The 14217-nt window shown below is 41.7% G+C and overlaps 1 protein-coding gene across 1 annotated transcript in view; it reads right to left on the reverse strand.

Moving 5' to 3' along the window:
• The window catches only part of LOC133507602 (contactin-4-like), a 242846-nt gene that overhangs the window by 191878 nt on the left and 36751 nt on the right, over positions 1-14217 (reverse strand). Inside the window, exon 3 of the mRNA XM_061832828.1 lies at positions 1361-1493. Coding sequence (XP_061688812.1) covers positions 1361-1493 — 133 coding nt within the window. The remainder of the gene's footprint in view (positions 1-1360; positions 1494-14217) is intronic.

Consider the following 14217-nt stretch of genomic DNA (forward strand, 5'->3'; position numbering starts at 1 on the left):
TCCATAGAGCATATAAAAAAATACACATACAAATACAATTACAGTAAAACGTTTTGATTTGGAACATGATGTTTTTTCTCCCTCAGACAGCTGTGATTCTTATTCTGATTATTATTAATATTATGGATTTCTCAATGGCCAAGTCCTGTTTTTTTTTTTTTTTTTTTACTTACTGAAGACATCAAGGCGGCACAGTGGTGCCGCTGCAGAGCATTGACCTCACAATTCTGAGGACCAGGGTTCAAAATCATGGCCCCGCCTGTGTGGAGTTAGCATGTTCTCCCCGTGCCTGCGTGGGTTTCCTCCGGGCACTCTGGTTTCCTCCCACATTCCAAAAACATGCAACATTAACGGGACACTCTAAATTGCCCCTAGGTGTGATTGTAAGTGCATCTGTATGTCTCAATGTGCCCTGCGATTGACTGGCAACCAGTTCAGGGTGTACCCCGCCTCCTTCCGGTTGACAACTGGGATAGACTCCAGCACTCCCCCGTGACCCTTGTGAGTAAAGTGGATGGATAGATTTCTCAATGGCCAATGGTCATGTTTTTTTTTTCACTTACTGAAGACATCAGGGTGGCACTGTGGTGCAGCTGTAGAGCACTGACCTCCCAATTCTGAGGACCAGGGTTCAAAATCATGGCCCCACCTGTGTGGACTTTGCATATTCTCCCTGTGCCTGTGTGGGTTTTTTCCGGGCATTCTGGTTGGCTCCCACATTCCAAAAACATGCATTAATTGGACACTCTAAATTGCCCGTAAGATATGATTGAGAGTGTGACTGTTGTCTGTCTCTAAGTGCCCTGCGATTGGCTGGAAACCAGTTCAGGGTGTACCCTGGCTCCTGCCCGATGACAGGGATTGGCTCCAGCACCTCGCGACCCTCGTGAGGATAAACAGCTCAGAAAATGGATGGATGGATGGATGGATGGATAAGTGACAGTTAAGGCACCAAGACCCACAGACAAGTAGCAACAGCTGTGAAATTTTGCAAAGGATGTCCATGGAAGAAGCTAAGCATTCCCAGATATCCCTGAGCTCCAGACTTCCTGAGCAATCTCTTCAATTAAAGGTGCCAGGCTACAATTAAATTTTAAATGATTGCTGCATTCCAGATCTACTGTGGTGGTGTAGTGAGGAAAATCACTCAACATTTTTGAACGTGATTGCATCACATAATGGCTTTTTAACACTTTTTAACACTTATTTGGGGTTCAAGCAGCATAGCTTCTGCATATACAAGTCTAAGCTTTATCCATTAACTCAAACTAAACCTTAAGACTTAGATTAAACCTCTTTAAAACCAATCAGAGCTCCATCGCAATAACAAAAGCAAGTTAATAACATGACAGTCACCTACCTATAGACTGGTGGTGGGCTTGCTTGAGCTTCACAACTGAATACCACTTCTCTGTTCTTCTCCAGAGATTCCACAGGGTACACAATACTACCAGGCTGTTTGGTAAAGACTGGACTCTGTAGGACAGTGCTCACTAGAAGACAAAAATATATTTAAAAAACATCTAATTTAAATGCACATTAGTGGCACAACAGTAATAAACGTGATATTTACACTTTTCTCCTTTCAATACCAACAAAATAGTTTCTGTAGTTGTTTTATTTTCACTGCAATCTTCAGAAAACACTTGCCATTAAAGATCTCTGACAAACGCCAGTTCATATTCTTATAATACATTAAAGAAACTTAGCGAAGTAAGGATCAGAATCGAAAAACCGAGAAACAGTGAAAATTGGTGCCAAAGTTAACGATTCCATGGTATGCATGGAGCCACACATTTAATGTAAGCTAAAACATACAGAAAAAAAATCCTGATGAAAATTAAATGAAGTAATTTTCAAAAGCTGAGGATGAATATAAAGTAAGTCCGAGATTGTTGTTATGTTACCTGTGCATTTATGTTTCTATGGCTTTTGTGTGTGTAAATACTCATTATTTGAAGGTAAATTCCTCCTGTGAGCGAATACTAATTTTAGCTAGCCCGTCGATCGATTTTTCTTAAAATATTTAAAGTTCCCTGGCATTCCCCAAACCCCCAAACTACAAATTTGAGAACCAATGAGACAATAAATAGTAAATCAAATCATTAAGTAGAATAGAAAATTGAATTGTAAATCTCATCAATTCCCATCTCTATTGTCAAGAATATCACATATTGGCTAATGGTGGGTATAGCCAATGTGCTTGTTACAATAAAATGAGATGGAAAGTCTCAAAAATGTTGTTGTCAAAGGCGTCAATACGATTTAGTATATTTGAAAATGTCCAGGTGCTACTACTTTATAACATCCTGTTTTAAGTATAAGTATAATATAAAATATCACATTTGAAATTCATACTGTACTAACTTTAACAGATACACAGAAATTGAGCTGCATGGTGGGGCAGCTGAAGAGCGTTGGCCTCAGAGTTCTGAGGACTGGGGTTTAAATCCCGGCCCCGCCTGTGTGGAGTTTGCATGTTCTCCCTGTGCTTGCGAAGGTTTTCTCCGGGCGCTCCGGTTTCCTCCCACATCCTAAAAACATGAATTCATTGGACACTCTAAATTGCCCCTAGGTGTGATTGTAAGTGCGACTATTTTCTGTCTCCATGTTTCCTGCGATTGGCTGGCAACCAGTTCAGGGTGTACTCCACCTCCTGCCCGATCATAAATGGGATTGGCTCCAGCACTACCGTGCCCCTAGTGAGGATAACCGGCTCAGAATATGGATGGATGCTCCATTGATGGATGCTCCATTTGAAGCTGATAAAAAAAGGATTATTTCATTGTTCTATCCAGTCAGTAATCGCTTCGTTCTCCTCTGCTATTCAGGTGTATCACACAATGAAGTTCTTTTTATTGTTAAATGTGGCAAAAGAGGGAGAGAACAATGTTTATATGATTCTCAATGTTGTCTTAACACAGCCATGATCTAATTGATGTGTCTGTCCTGAGGAATACGGGAGTTGTTGTCTTCTTCGGGAGGTCGATATCCATTACCGAGTGTCACAAAGGGCAAACAGCTAAAGGACCAGAAAAAGTATGATTCTCCAATTACAAGGATCACACCCCTCAGTCTCTCTGGTAAGGTCTATTTAAAGTTGCAGGTGAGGGAGGTCCATCAAGAAATCAAATCTCTGATTCAGGAGCAGCTTGATGGTTTTCACTGCGGCCATAAAAGGTGTGTGGGAGTTCACCCATCCCGCTTACATGCGCTTTCTGGGCTAGGAGAAGCTGTTTGACCATTTCCATCAGGGAGTCCTGTGGGAGGTGTTCCATGAGTATAGAGGAGTAACGCAGGCTGTGTTTGGTCTGCAGTGTCAGCAATAAGCCTGATGTTTATAATGAGGGCTTTACTTTCCTATCGCTGCTTTTTGTCATCCATTCTGTTCATTACCTTTATGGACATATTTTTTTAGGGACAATGACGTGTTGATAGGGTCTGGTTTGGTGACCTCAGTACTAGTATCAGTATTATGTCTGCCTTTTCCAGATGATATGGTTCTTATGGCTTCATCAACCCTTGATTTTCTACTCCTGCGAGAGCAGTTTGCAGACAGAAGTGTGAAGCAGTTGGGATGAGAATAAGCACATCTAAATTGATAGGTTGGAATCCTGAACTGGAAAAGGGTGAAGTGGCATACACAGACATGAATGGAACCCTTACAAGACACGTCACTGTGCTGTAGAAGCCCGACAAAGTTTTAGTCATGTTGTAGGGGGCAACGTACCCATAAAAGGCAATGCGTGTACATTGAAAGGAAAATATGAGCTTGCTAAATTCTAAACCCATTTTCATGAGGTTCAAGTTTTTTTCATCCATCCATGCATTTTCCAAGCTGCATATCCTCAAGAGGCTCGTGTGAGTTTTGAGCCAATCCCAGCTGTCATTGGGCACCCTGAACTGGTTGCATGTCAATCTCAGGGCACATGGAGACAGACAACAGTCACACTCGCAAACACATCTATGTGGAATTTAGAGTGTCCAATTACTGCATGTTTTTGGAATGTGGAAGGAAACCGGAGTGCCTGGACAAAACCCACATTGGCACGGGGAGCATGTGGAAACTCCACATAGACAGGGCCCCGATTGAACCCTGGTCCTCAGAACTGTTAGGCGAATGCTCTTCAACTGCTGCACTATGCCACCCTCAAGTTTTTTTTGTCAATGTAAATGTCATGATCCTGCCCCTTCAGTACGAGCTGTGCGGGTGTCCGCGCGTGCGCTGATTGGAAGGTGCATACCTGCGCCTCATGCAGCCTGATTATGCTGTGGATTTATATGACCGCGATGACAAATGGCCGGCGCCAGTTCGTATGATCTTCATGTCCCGTTCGTGTGCTCCGGTATCCCTCATCGAACCTGTGTGTACCGACCTTCGTCCGTTCTCCGACCAACCTTGTAAGCCTGACTCCTTTGATACTTCTGCCTGCGTTGATTGTTCTCCCGTGTACCGACTCCTGCCTGCCCGCTCACCTACTCTCTTCGCCCGACGTCCCAACTACCGCTGCTGCACCGGACTGCCTGCTCGATCCCCTCCCTCTGCATATAATAAACGTGTCTCTTCTTGAACTACCTTGCGTCTTCCGAGTTCCTGCATTTGGGTCCTACTCTCGTTCCGATGGGACTTGACAGTAAAATCATGCGCCATTAACCCAGAGCAGAATGTTTGAAAAAAAAAGTGCTATAAAAGAAAATCTACCAATGAAATTTTATGCAGCACCTTCGTTGTGAATGTACAGTGTTATGTGCAACCGTATGCAACACAAACTACAGGCATCCTTGTTATTTTCGTGCCTCCAACAATCATTGAATGGGGCCTGCAACTCAAAAGGGCATAGTACAGGTACTTGTTGTAAATGTAAAAAGAAAGAAAAGAAACAAATTTTGTTTTGAAAATGATGAGTTGTACTTGCCAAGGTGAAAGGCAACAGCAACATTCACATTCACTTCCAGCAAATTTGAAATGAATTCTGTTTTTATTTGTGTGAAATTCTTTTGTTGTTGGGTTTGCTCTTTGAACATTGATGTTGATTCATCAGATGCATCTGTCAATTTGTACAGAAATGTATACAGTAGCTGTTTTGAATTAAAAATAAACCTCTTTTGCTGTTCCTATTACAAAAAGTTCTGTGAATATACATTTTATGCTTACGGGGTCAGCACTTCTGATAAAGGTAAGAAGCACTGGTCAACAGTATTGAGTCAGTCAATAATAATAAAATCCCCAAATCCTAAGCATAGAATAACATGACATTAAGTGACACAAGAAACACACACATGGTCAATATTTTTCAATACTTTCACTGTTCACTGTATGTCCAAGCCATACTTTATCTTTTACATCTCACATTTCTCTAAGAGTGACCCAAGCTTTGTTCGAGTTGCATGAACAGATGTTGGAAGAAACTTTCTTCTTATCACACAAGTAGGACTTTCAACATGTACTGGAGTATCCCACTAGATTCATGTGGTAGAAAGTAGGTCATGGTACCCGCCTCCACACACACACACACACACACACGCACATGCAGGTACCTCAATGAAGTTTCCCAGTAGACCACACACACTTGCGACAAGCTGATTCTCCATTCTTTTTTCCCCCCTCACTGTAAAAACATTACTCATTTGGATATTCCTCCGAGAGGGAACAAAGTCAGCTCAACCAACAGGTGAACAACACAGGGAATCTAGAAAATAGTGGAAAAAAAAAATTGCATGCACACAAAAAAGCTTTGATCTATACATACCTCATTTCACTAGCTTTGGGGCAATGTTCTGTTTTAATTTCATTTTAATGCATTCCAGTAAACATATATATTCATGTTTTTTATATTTATATATTTTATATAGAATGTATATTTACTCTGACAGGTGCTTCATTTATCATTTGAGGCTCATCCTGATTGAACACATCCTGTTTATAAATGGCAAAAATGTCCTTACTGAGTTAGGTTAAAAAAAACAACAATCAACAAACAGGTCACCTGGGTGAGGCTGAAGATGTAATCGAGAAGTCAAATCTTGGATTCAGGAGGAGCAGTTTGGTTTTCATCCTGACCGTGGAAAAGTGGACTAGCTGTACACCCCTCACTAGGGTGCATGGGAGTTCCCCCAAGTAGTCAATGTGTTTTGTGGACTTGGAGACAGTGTTCGATCATGTCTCCTAGGGTGTGCTGGGGTGGGTTTATGCTTTGGGAGTATGGGGTACTGAACCCACTGATATGGCCAGTTCATTCCTTGTACGATCGATGTCAGAGTTTAGTTTCATTTCCCGGCAGTAAGTTAGATTCGTTTTCATCGAGGGTTGGACTTCGCAAAAGCTGAACTTTATCACCAATTCCCTTCATAACATTTATGGACAGGATCTCAAGGACCAGCCAAGGTGAAGAAGTGGTCGGGTTTGGGGGCTTAGTATTGCATCTTTTATTTTTGCAGACAATGTGGTTCTGAGTGGTTCACGGTGGGTCAGCTGGTAAAGTGTTGGCCTCAGAAGTTCTGAGGACCCGGGTTTGATCCCGGCCCCGCCTGTGTGGAGTTTGCATGTTCTCCCCCTGCCTGCGTAGGTTTTCTCACCTATTTTAACAGATTTAATGCACAGCCACTGATAACAAGGCATCCCCCCACGCAAAGGTGGAGAGAGGCTACACTCTTGTCCACCATGGTAAACCCAATGTACAGTCACCAAGCCGGGGGGCAATAAGTATGCCCAAACCTGCTCGGCGTCGCTCACCAAGGGAAATTCCTAAGTGGAAGAGATTCCAACACCCTGGAGGTGAGCCCTGATATACAGCATCTATAGTAAGTATTTAACACGTGTTTAGGCATATCTTTTTCTAACACCCGTAGTAAAAAAGCTTGAGCGAGGAAAAGATAAACGTCTTATGAGTGGTCACCCCTTACTGAAGCACAAATTAATTGAACTCACCATTTTTCTCACAAAATATGCCAAGGTGTTCTTGATTTGAAAATTTGAGAACAACCCAAGTAATATATGCATGCAAACAAACGTAAAAATGTGAAAAGAGGTGGCATGGTGGTGCAGCTTTAATGCGGTGGCGTCACAGTTTTGAGGACCGAAGTTTAATCCCAGGCACGCTTGTGTGAAGTTTGCATCTTCTCCCTGTGCCTGTGTGGGTTTTCCCCGGGGATTCCGGTTTCTTCCCTCATCCCAAAAACATGCAACATTAATTGGACATTGTAAATTGCCCCTAGGTGTGATTGTGAGTGTGGCTGTTTGTCTCTATGTGCCCTGCGAATGGCTGGCAACCAGTTAAAGGTGTACCCGACCTCCTGCCCATTGACAGCTGGGATAGGCTCCAGTAGTTCCGGCGACCCTCGTGAGGATAAGCGGGAAAGAAATTTATGGATGGATGGATGGATGGATGGATGGATGATGGATGGATGGATGGATGGATGGATGTGGTTCCGCTGGCTTCATCAAGCTGTGATCTCCAGCTCTCAATGGATTGATTCACAAGTGAAGATGAAAATCAGCCCATCCAAGCCTGAGACCATGGTCCTCAATCAGAAAAGAGCCAAATCCCCTCTCTGGGGTAAGGGATGAGATTCTGCCCAAAGTGGAGAAGTTAAAATATGTCAGGGTCATGAACGAGGGAAGAATAGAATAGGAGATCAACAGGCAGATTGGTGCGCCGTCTGATGTGGATGTTGTATTGGTCCATTGTAGTGAGGAAAGAGCTAAGGTGAAGGCGAAGCTCTCACTCTACCAGTCAATATCCATTCCTACCCTCACCTATGGTCAAAAAGTGAGAGTTGTGACAGAAAGAACAAGATCCCAGTTACAGTGAAGAAAATAAGTATTTGAACACCCTTCTATATTGCAAGTTCTCCCACTTAGAACTCATGGAGGGGTCTCAAATTTTCATCGTAGGTGCATGTCCATTGTGAGAGAGATAATCTAAAAAGAAAAATCCAGAAATCACAATGTATGATTTTTTAATGATTTATTTGTATGATAGAGCTGCAAATAAGTATTTGAACAACTGTCTATCAGCAAGAATTCTGACCCTCAAAGACCTGTTCGTCCGCCTATAAAAGTCCACCTCCACTTCATGTATTATCGTGAATCAGATGCACCTGTGTGAGGTCGTTAGCTGCATGAAGACACCTGTTCACCCCATACAATCAGTAAGACCCAAACTTGTAACATGGCCAAGATCAAAGATCTGTCCAAAGACACCAGAGACAAAATTGTCCAACTCCACACGGCTGGAAAGGACTGCGGAGAAATTGCCAAGCAGCTTGGTGAAAGAAGGTCCACTGTTGGAGCAATCATTAGAAAATGGAAGAAGCTAAACATGACGGTCAATCTCAATCGGAGTGGAGCCCCATGCAAGATACCAGCTCGTATTGTGTCAGTGATCCTTAGAAAGTTGAAGAATGACTGTTGGTAATACACTGAGACGTCATGGTTTAAAATCATGCATGGCACGGAAGGTTCCCCTGCTTAAACCAGCCCATGTCAAGGCCCATCTTAAGTTTGCCAATGACCATTTGGATGAAACAGAGGAGTCATGGGAGAAAGTTTTGTGGTCAGATGAGAATAATAATTATACTTAACATTTTTTTCTAATGCAAACCTCCCCAATTGATCAGGTTATGTGGAGGCTCCTCATTCTGACATCCATTCCTACTAAAAGTGGATGTCTGTAGGATCCTGGCTCTGGATTTCTTGCTTATCTGTATCTTATCAGTGATATAGATTAAAATCATGTGTAACGGAATTGAAAATTTCAAGGGTCTCTTTTTTTTGTTCTTATTCTTTGAAAGCAATAGTCTATGAAAACATGAACATTAAATAATACTGCCCCTTTCAAACTGCGTCATGAGCAATTACATTGTGGGTGGAACCATCTGAAACATGAGTATTATAAGTATAATTAGTAACACCAAAAGTGCATTTTTCTATTCTTATTTAATCAATAACTTTTGTCTGTTTGGAAAAAAATAATTACTCAACTTACGCCATTGTTCTTCTGGCAGCATTATACAGCGGGCTGTAAATACACTTTGTATGGCAAGTGACTAGGGTGGAAAAGGTGTTTTTTGTATAGACCATGAAGGAACGAAAGTTGTGGGCTCACTTGTTGTTGTGAGTTGGTTGGACAGGATTACTGAATTTACATAGGAGGAGCTACTCTTGGACAGAAATAAATGATGATATTATTGCTTCTTTACCGAGCAACAAGATGCTCAACTGGTTAGCACATCTGCCTCACAGTTCTGAGGCCAGGGTTCAAATCCTGGCCCTGCCTGTGCGGGAGTTTTCTTTGGCAACTCTGGTTTCCTCCCATATCCAAAAAACAGGCAGGGTTGGTTGAGTGAAGACTCTAAATTGCCCCTAGATGTGAATGTGAGTGTCAATGGTTGTTTATATGTGACCTGTGATTGGCTGGCGACCAGTCAAGGGTATATCCTGCCTTTTCCCCCAACCTTATCTTGGATTGGCTCCAGCATGCCCGCAAACCTACTGAGGAAAACCAGCACAGAAAATATATGAATTGATGTTTCATCATCCTCTAATTACATTGCTTTCAAACATCACCTTATTATTTTTCCTCCAACAAAAATTCCCCAGACAAGTGCCAAACAGCAGTACAAGTGTGAGCCTATATGATGCAACACCTCTGATGCAAAATGCCTGGCACATAACAACCAGGAGAAGACTTCATCACAGGTGTGCTGCTTGTAAAAAAACATCTTATTTATATGCAATCAATACTTGTGAACACACCAGAACAAGTAGTAGTAATACTATATTGTATTTCTGATGCATGTAGGTGTTCCATAAAAAGTAACGTGGAATTTATAAAGGCATTAGAACTATAGGAAGATTTTTTAGAATATGATAGCACATGAGAGTAAAAGATTAGGCATGAATGTCACGGACTGAATTCAAGAGCTGTTACTACTTTTTTTTTTTTTTTTCAGAATCAATTGTCCTATTAACTAATCCAATGAATAATGAAGGAATCAGCTCAAGCCCCTATTTTTTTTTTTTTTTTAGTGCTAACAAAAATATTCTTATTCATGACAAGCGGTTTCTATTCTTTAAATCCATATGCTGTCACTGAGTGTATGGTATAAATGCGGTTTGCAGAATGTTGATCATGTTTTGTTTAGTTACATATACTTAGATCAGACTACTGAATTTTATCCCCGATATTGGCCACATTAGCTATCGCAGCTAATTTGTTAGATTAATCGCCGAGATATTTTAGAAGAACAAAACATCTTGAAGTGTGACATCATCCACGACAACTCTCCAACAGTCCACTTTGATGTCAACCAATAAGACAGCATATGGCGTATTGTGACCAGCACTTCAGACCATGCATTTGCAGTTGTTAATATACTTGATTGCCATTATTAACACTTATGCACCCATTTTCCAAACTGCTTTTCCTTCACTCTGGTGTACTGGAGCCTATCTTCAGGTGGGAGGCTGTGTACACTGTGTACACGCTGAACTGGTCACACGGGCATATAGAAACAACCATTCACACTTACACGTAGGGACAATTAAGAGTCTTAACTTAATCTACCATGCATGGTTTTCTGACATGGGAAGAAACCGGAGTGCCTGGAGAAAACCCACGCAGGCAAAGGGAAAACATGCAAATGTTATTTTAACCAGCTCTTCAGAACTGTGAGGCAGATGTGCGAATCATTCGACCACTATGCCGCCTGTTAACAGGTACAGTATCTACTGTATGTATGTATGTACAGTGAAGAAAATATGTATTTGAACACCCTGCTATATTACAAGTTATCCCGCTTAGAAATCATGGAGGGGTCTGAAAAAAGGTCCACTGTTGGAGCAATTATTAGAAAATGGAAGAAGCTAAACATGACGATTAATCTCAATTGCAGTGGAGCCCCATGCAAGATATTACCTCGTGGGGTCTCCAATGATCCTTAGAAAAGTGAGAAATCAGCCCAGGACTACACAACAGGACTTGGCCAATGACCTGAAAAGAGCTGGGACCACCGTTTACAAGGTGAGTCTTGGTAATACACTAAGACGTCGTGGTTTGAAATCATGCATGGCACGGATGGTTCCCCTGTTTAAACCAGCACATGTCAAGGCCCGTCTTAAGTTTGCCAATGACCATTTGGATGATACGGAGGAGTCCTGGGATAAAGGTTTGTGGTCAGATGAGACCAAAATTGAACTTTTTGGGCATAATTCCATTAACCGTGTTTGAAGGAAGATGAATAAGGAGTTCCATGCCAAGAACACCATCCCTACTGTAAAGCATGGGGGTAGTAGCATCATGCTTTGGGGGTGTTTTTCTGCACAAGGGACAGGACGACTGCACTGTATTCAGGAGAGGATGACCGTGGCCATGTATTGTAAGATTTTGGGGAACAACCTCTTTCCCTCAGTCAGCACATTGAAGATGGATCGTGGCTGGGTCTTTCAAGGAGTGGCTCAATAAGAAGCATATCAAGGTTCTTGCAATATAGCAGGGTGTTCAAACACTAATTTTCTTCACTCTATGTATGTATTTTAACATTTCATGCATAGAAACCAATGTTTATCAACGCTTTAGAGCATAATTCAACAGAACGGCGACATGTTTAAGTGTAACCGATAGTGCTAGCTAGCTTGGAAAGCTGCATAACATTTTGGTGCCCGCCTGAGTCATAAACATAAAAATATGTGAGCAATCATTGAATTAATGTCCTCTCCTGAGCACCGATGACGGCCCCAACATGTTTTTCCTCATTTTGTTCTGTGCCCCCCACACAAACATTGATGCAGCTCATTGTCATCGTTATCATGGTAACAAGACTAGCCGGTCGCTTTGACGGGTGACACATTTTATGGTTTCGCCTCTCCAATAGTGTTTCATTTGACAACACAAAGCCCAGTGATCGTAAAAGTTGGGATGGGGTGGTCTTGGAATACATGTCGTGTAATGTTGCCACTGTCTGACAGAGGTAAGGCAAGAATTTATATCAGTTGTCTGAAGAAAAGACCAAAATTTGTCTTGTTGTCAAGGAGTTGTATTTCTTTGAAATGTTTATAGGCTGTTTTTTTTCTTTGTTTTCTTTTATTTATCATGCAAAACACATTCAATTACCTCATGTATGAAATGTTCACTGTAAATAAATTTGATTTTGTCTGCTTTGTGGCCTGATCCAGGCATTACATAGATCAGTGGCTCCCAAAGTGGGCTCCAAGGACCCTCTAACCCCCCAAAAAAACTTCTTTCCAGGGGCTCCGCGACACGATGTCTGAGACAGAGTAATAATAAAATATTTTTCTGAAGAAAAGAACAATTTTTTTTTCTTCTGTCTCGCTATGATTGATCCAGATGAGTGATTCAGGCAGTGCCACGCCCCAGCCAGAGGATCGCATATCTCGCTGACGTGTTCAAATTAGTGAATCAGTTCAACCTTTCGCAGCAAGGCCCAAGTGTCAATATTATCCAGGGGAAGGAGAAACTTTCAGCTTTTCTGGAGAAGTTGGCTTTATGGGAGAAACGAGTGGCAAATGATAACGTTGCTAATTTCCCAGCACTTCACAGCCTCGATCTGAGAAAAGCTGATATCAAAGAAGAAATCCAGCAGCATTTGAAAACACTGCGGGGAAGTATTGACCACTATTTTACACCTGATGAATTGTCTGGAAAAGAAGAATAATGGGTTCAAGATCCTTTTGGATTCAATCTTAACACGATGCACGACGACGACAGAAAGGAAGAACTCATCGAACTCCGTCATTTGGAAGCCATCCAACAATTTGAGAACAAGTCAAACAGCACCTTTTGGTGTGAGGGGTTGGAATTGTTCCCAAAACTCGCCAAATCAGCCATGGAATACTTTGTTCCGTTCATTACTATGTACAAGTGTGAGGCGGGGTTTTCAACTCTATTACATGTGAAGACGAAAAAACGAAATCGTCTGGAAGCTAATCATGATGTGAGAATTGCCCTTTCCAGTGTTGAACCGCGTTTTGATTTATTGTGCAAAAATAAAAAGCAAGAGCATGTGAGCCACTAAAATTGAGTATTTCTTTGTAACAGAATGGCATAGCTGTGTCCAGCACTACATTATTGTTTGAGGTTGGGGTCTGGGAGCTTTTTGAATGACTAATTGGGGGTCCAGGCCCAGGTTGACTTTGAAAACCACTGACATAGATAGACAATATGACACGGCTTCCTATGTTCCGTCCTGAAACCAACACTAGCAACACGGCTGTCTTTTGGTGACTGCGAGAGGCAGAAAGAAGTCTGGAGGCTCTCATGCATTTTTTATTTGGGCTCCAGTACTCTGGAATCCCTTCGGATCCTCGGACCTTACAGTCAGTTGCTACTTCAGTGGAAATGCTTAAACCTGAACTTAAAACTTATTTTTACACTTTCGCATTGAGTTAAAGTATATAGAGTCATGTTTCACTCCCACATGTCCTATCCCAGGGGTGGGTACCCAGTCAGAGATGAAGAGGCACATGTTTTATTGTGTTACAGCAAAGACCCACATAATACACGTTAAAGAGCCATATCATGCACATGGACATCATTCACTCCTCACACACATAACTTTGCTCAGCCAGATTTATTGTAAATGTCATACACCTACATGATAAAAAGAAAAAAAAGACTCCTACAGAGTACCAAGACCACAGGCCAGTATTTTTTTAAAAACTGCTAGTTCAACTAATTCTTGTCTGACACAATTTTCATCTAATGCAACACTAACTCACATGATTGGAGCTCTCAGTGCAACTGCCAATCAGTAGCCATGCTAATGTCTGATAGTCTCTGTTCAACAGTGTGGCAGGACAGTTGAAGGTCTGATACCATTTGTTTAAGATTTTTGTTTGCGGGACATAAGATTTCAGTGACAACACTGAGGCATTTAAAAAAATGTATGGCTTTTTGGCCCTTCCAATGATCCAAGCCACTTGATATGATGCAAGCATTCGTCTTTTGATGCTACATTACTTAAAAAGAAAAAAAAAAAAACTGCATCTGATTTTCTGTTTGGTTTTTCAAAGCGACTAACTTGTGACCAGGAAGTTTAGTCCCTTTTCCAGATCGATGTTAGTGTGGAGTGAGCTGAAGTGAACATTTGAAGCTGTGAAATGTGATATACATCTAGCACAAAAGGCAGAGAGTGGCTTGCAGTAGCGGTCCACAAAAGAAATAACAATAAAATAAAAAAAAACTCTCCCGCTCTGAT

This window comes from Syngnathoides biaculeatus, chromosome 10 (genome assembly GCF_019802595.1).
Source record: "Syngnathoides biaculeatus isolate LvHL_M chromosome 10, ASM1980259v1, whole genome shotgun sequence".
In the NCBI taxonomy this organism is placed as follows: Eukaryota; Metazoa; Chordata; class Actinopteri; order Syngnathiformes; family Syngnathidae; genus Syngnathoides; species Syngnathoides biaculeatus.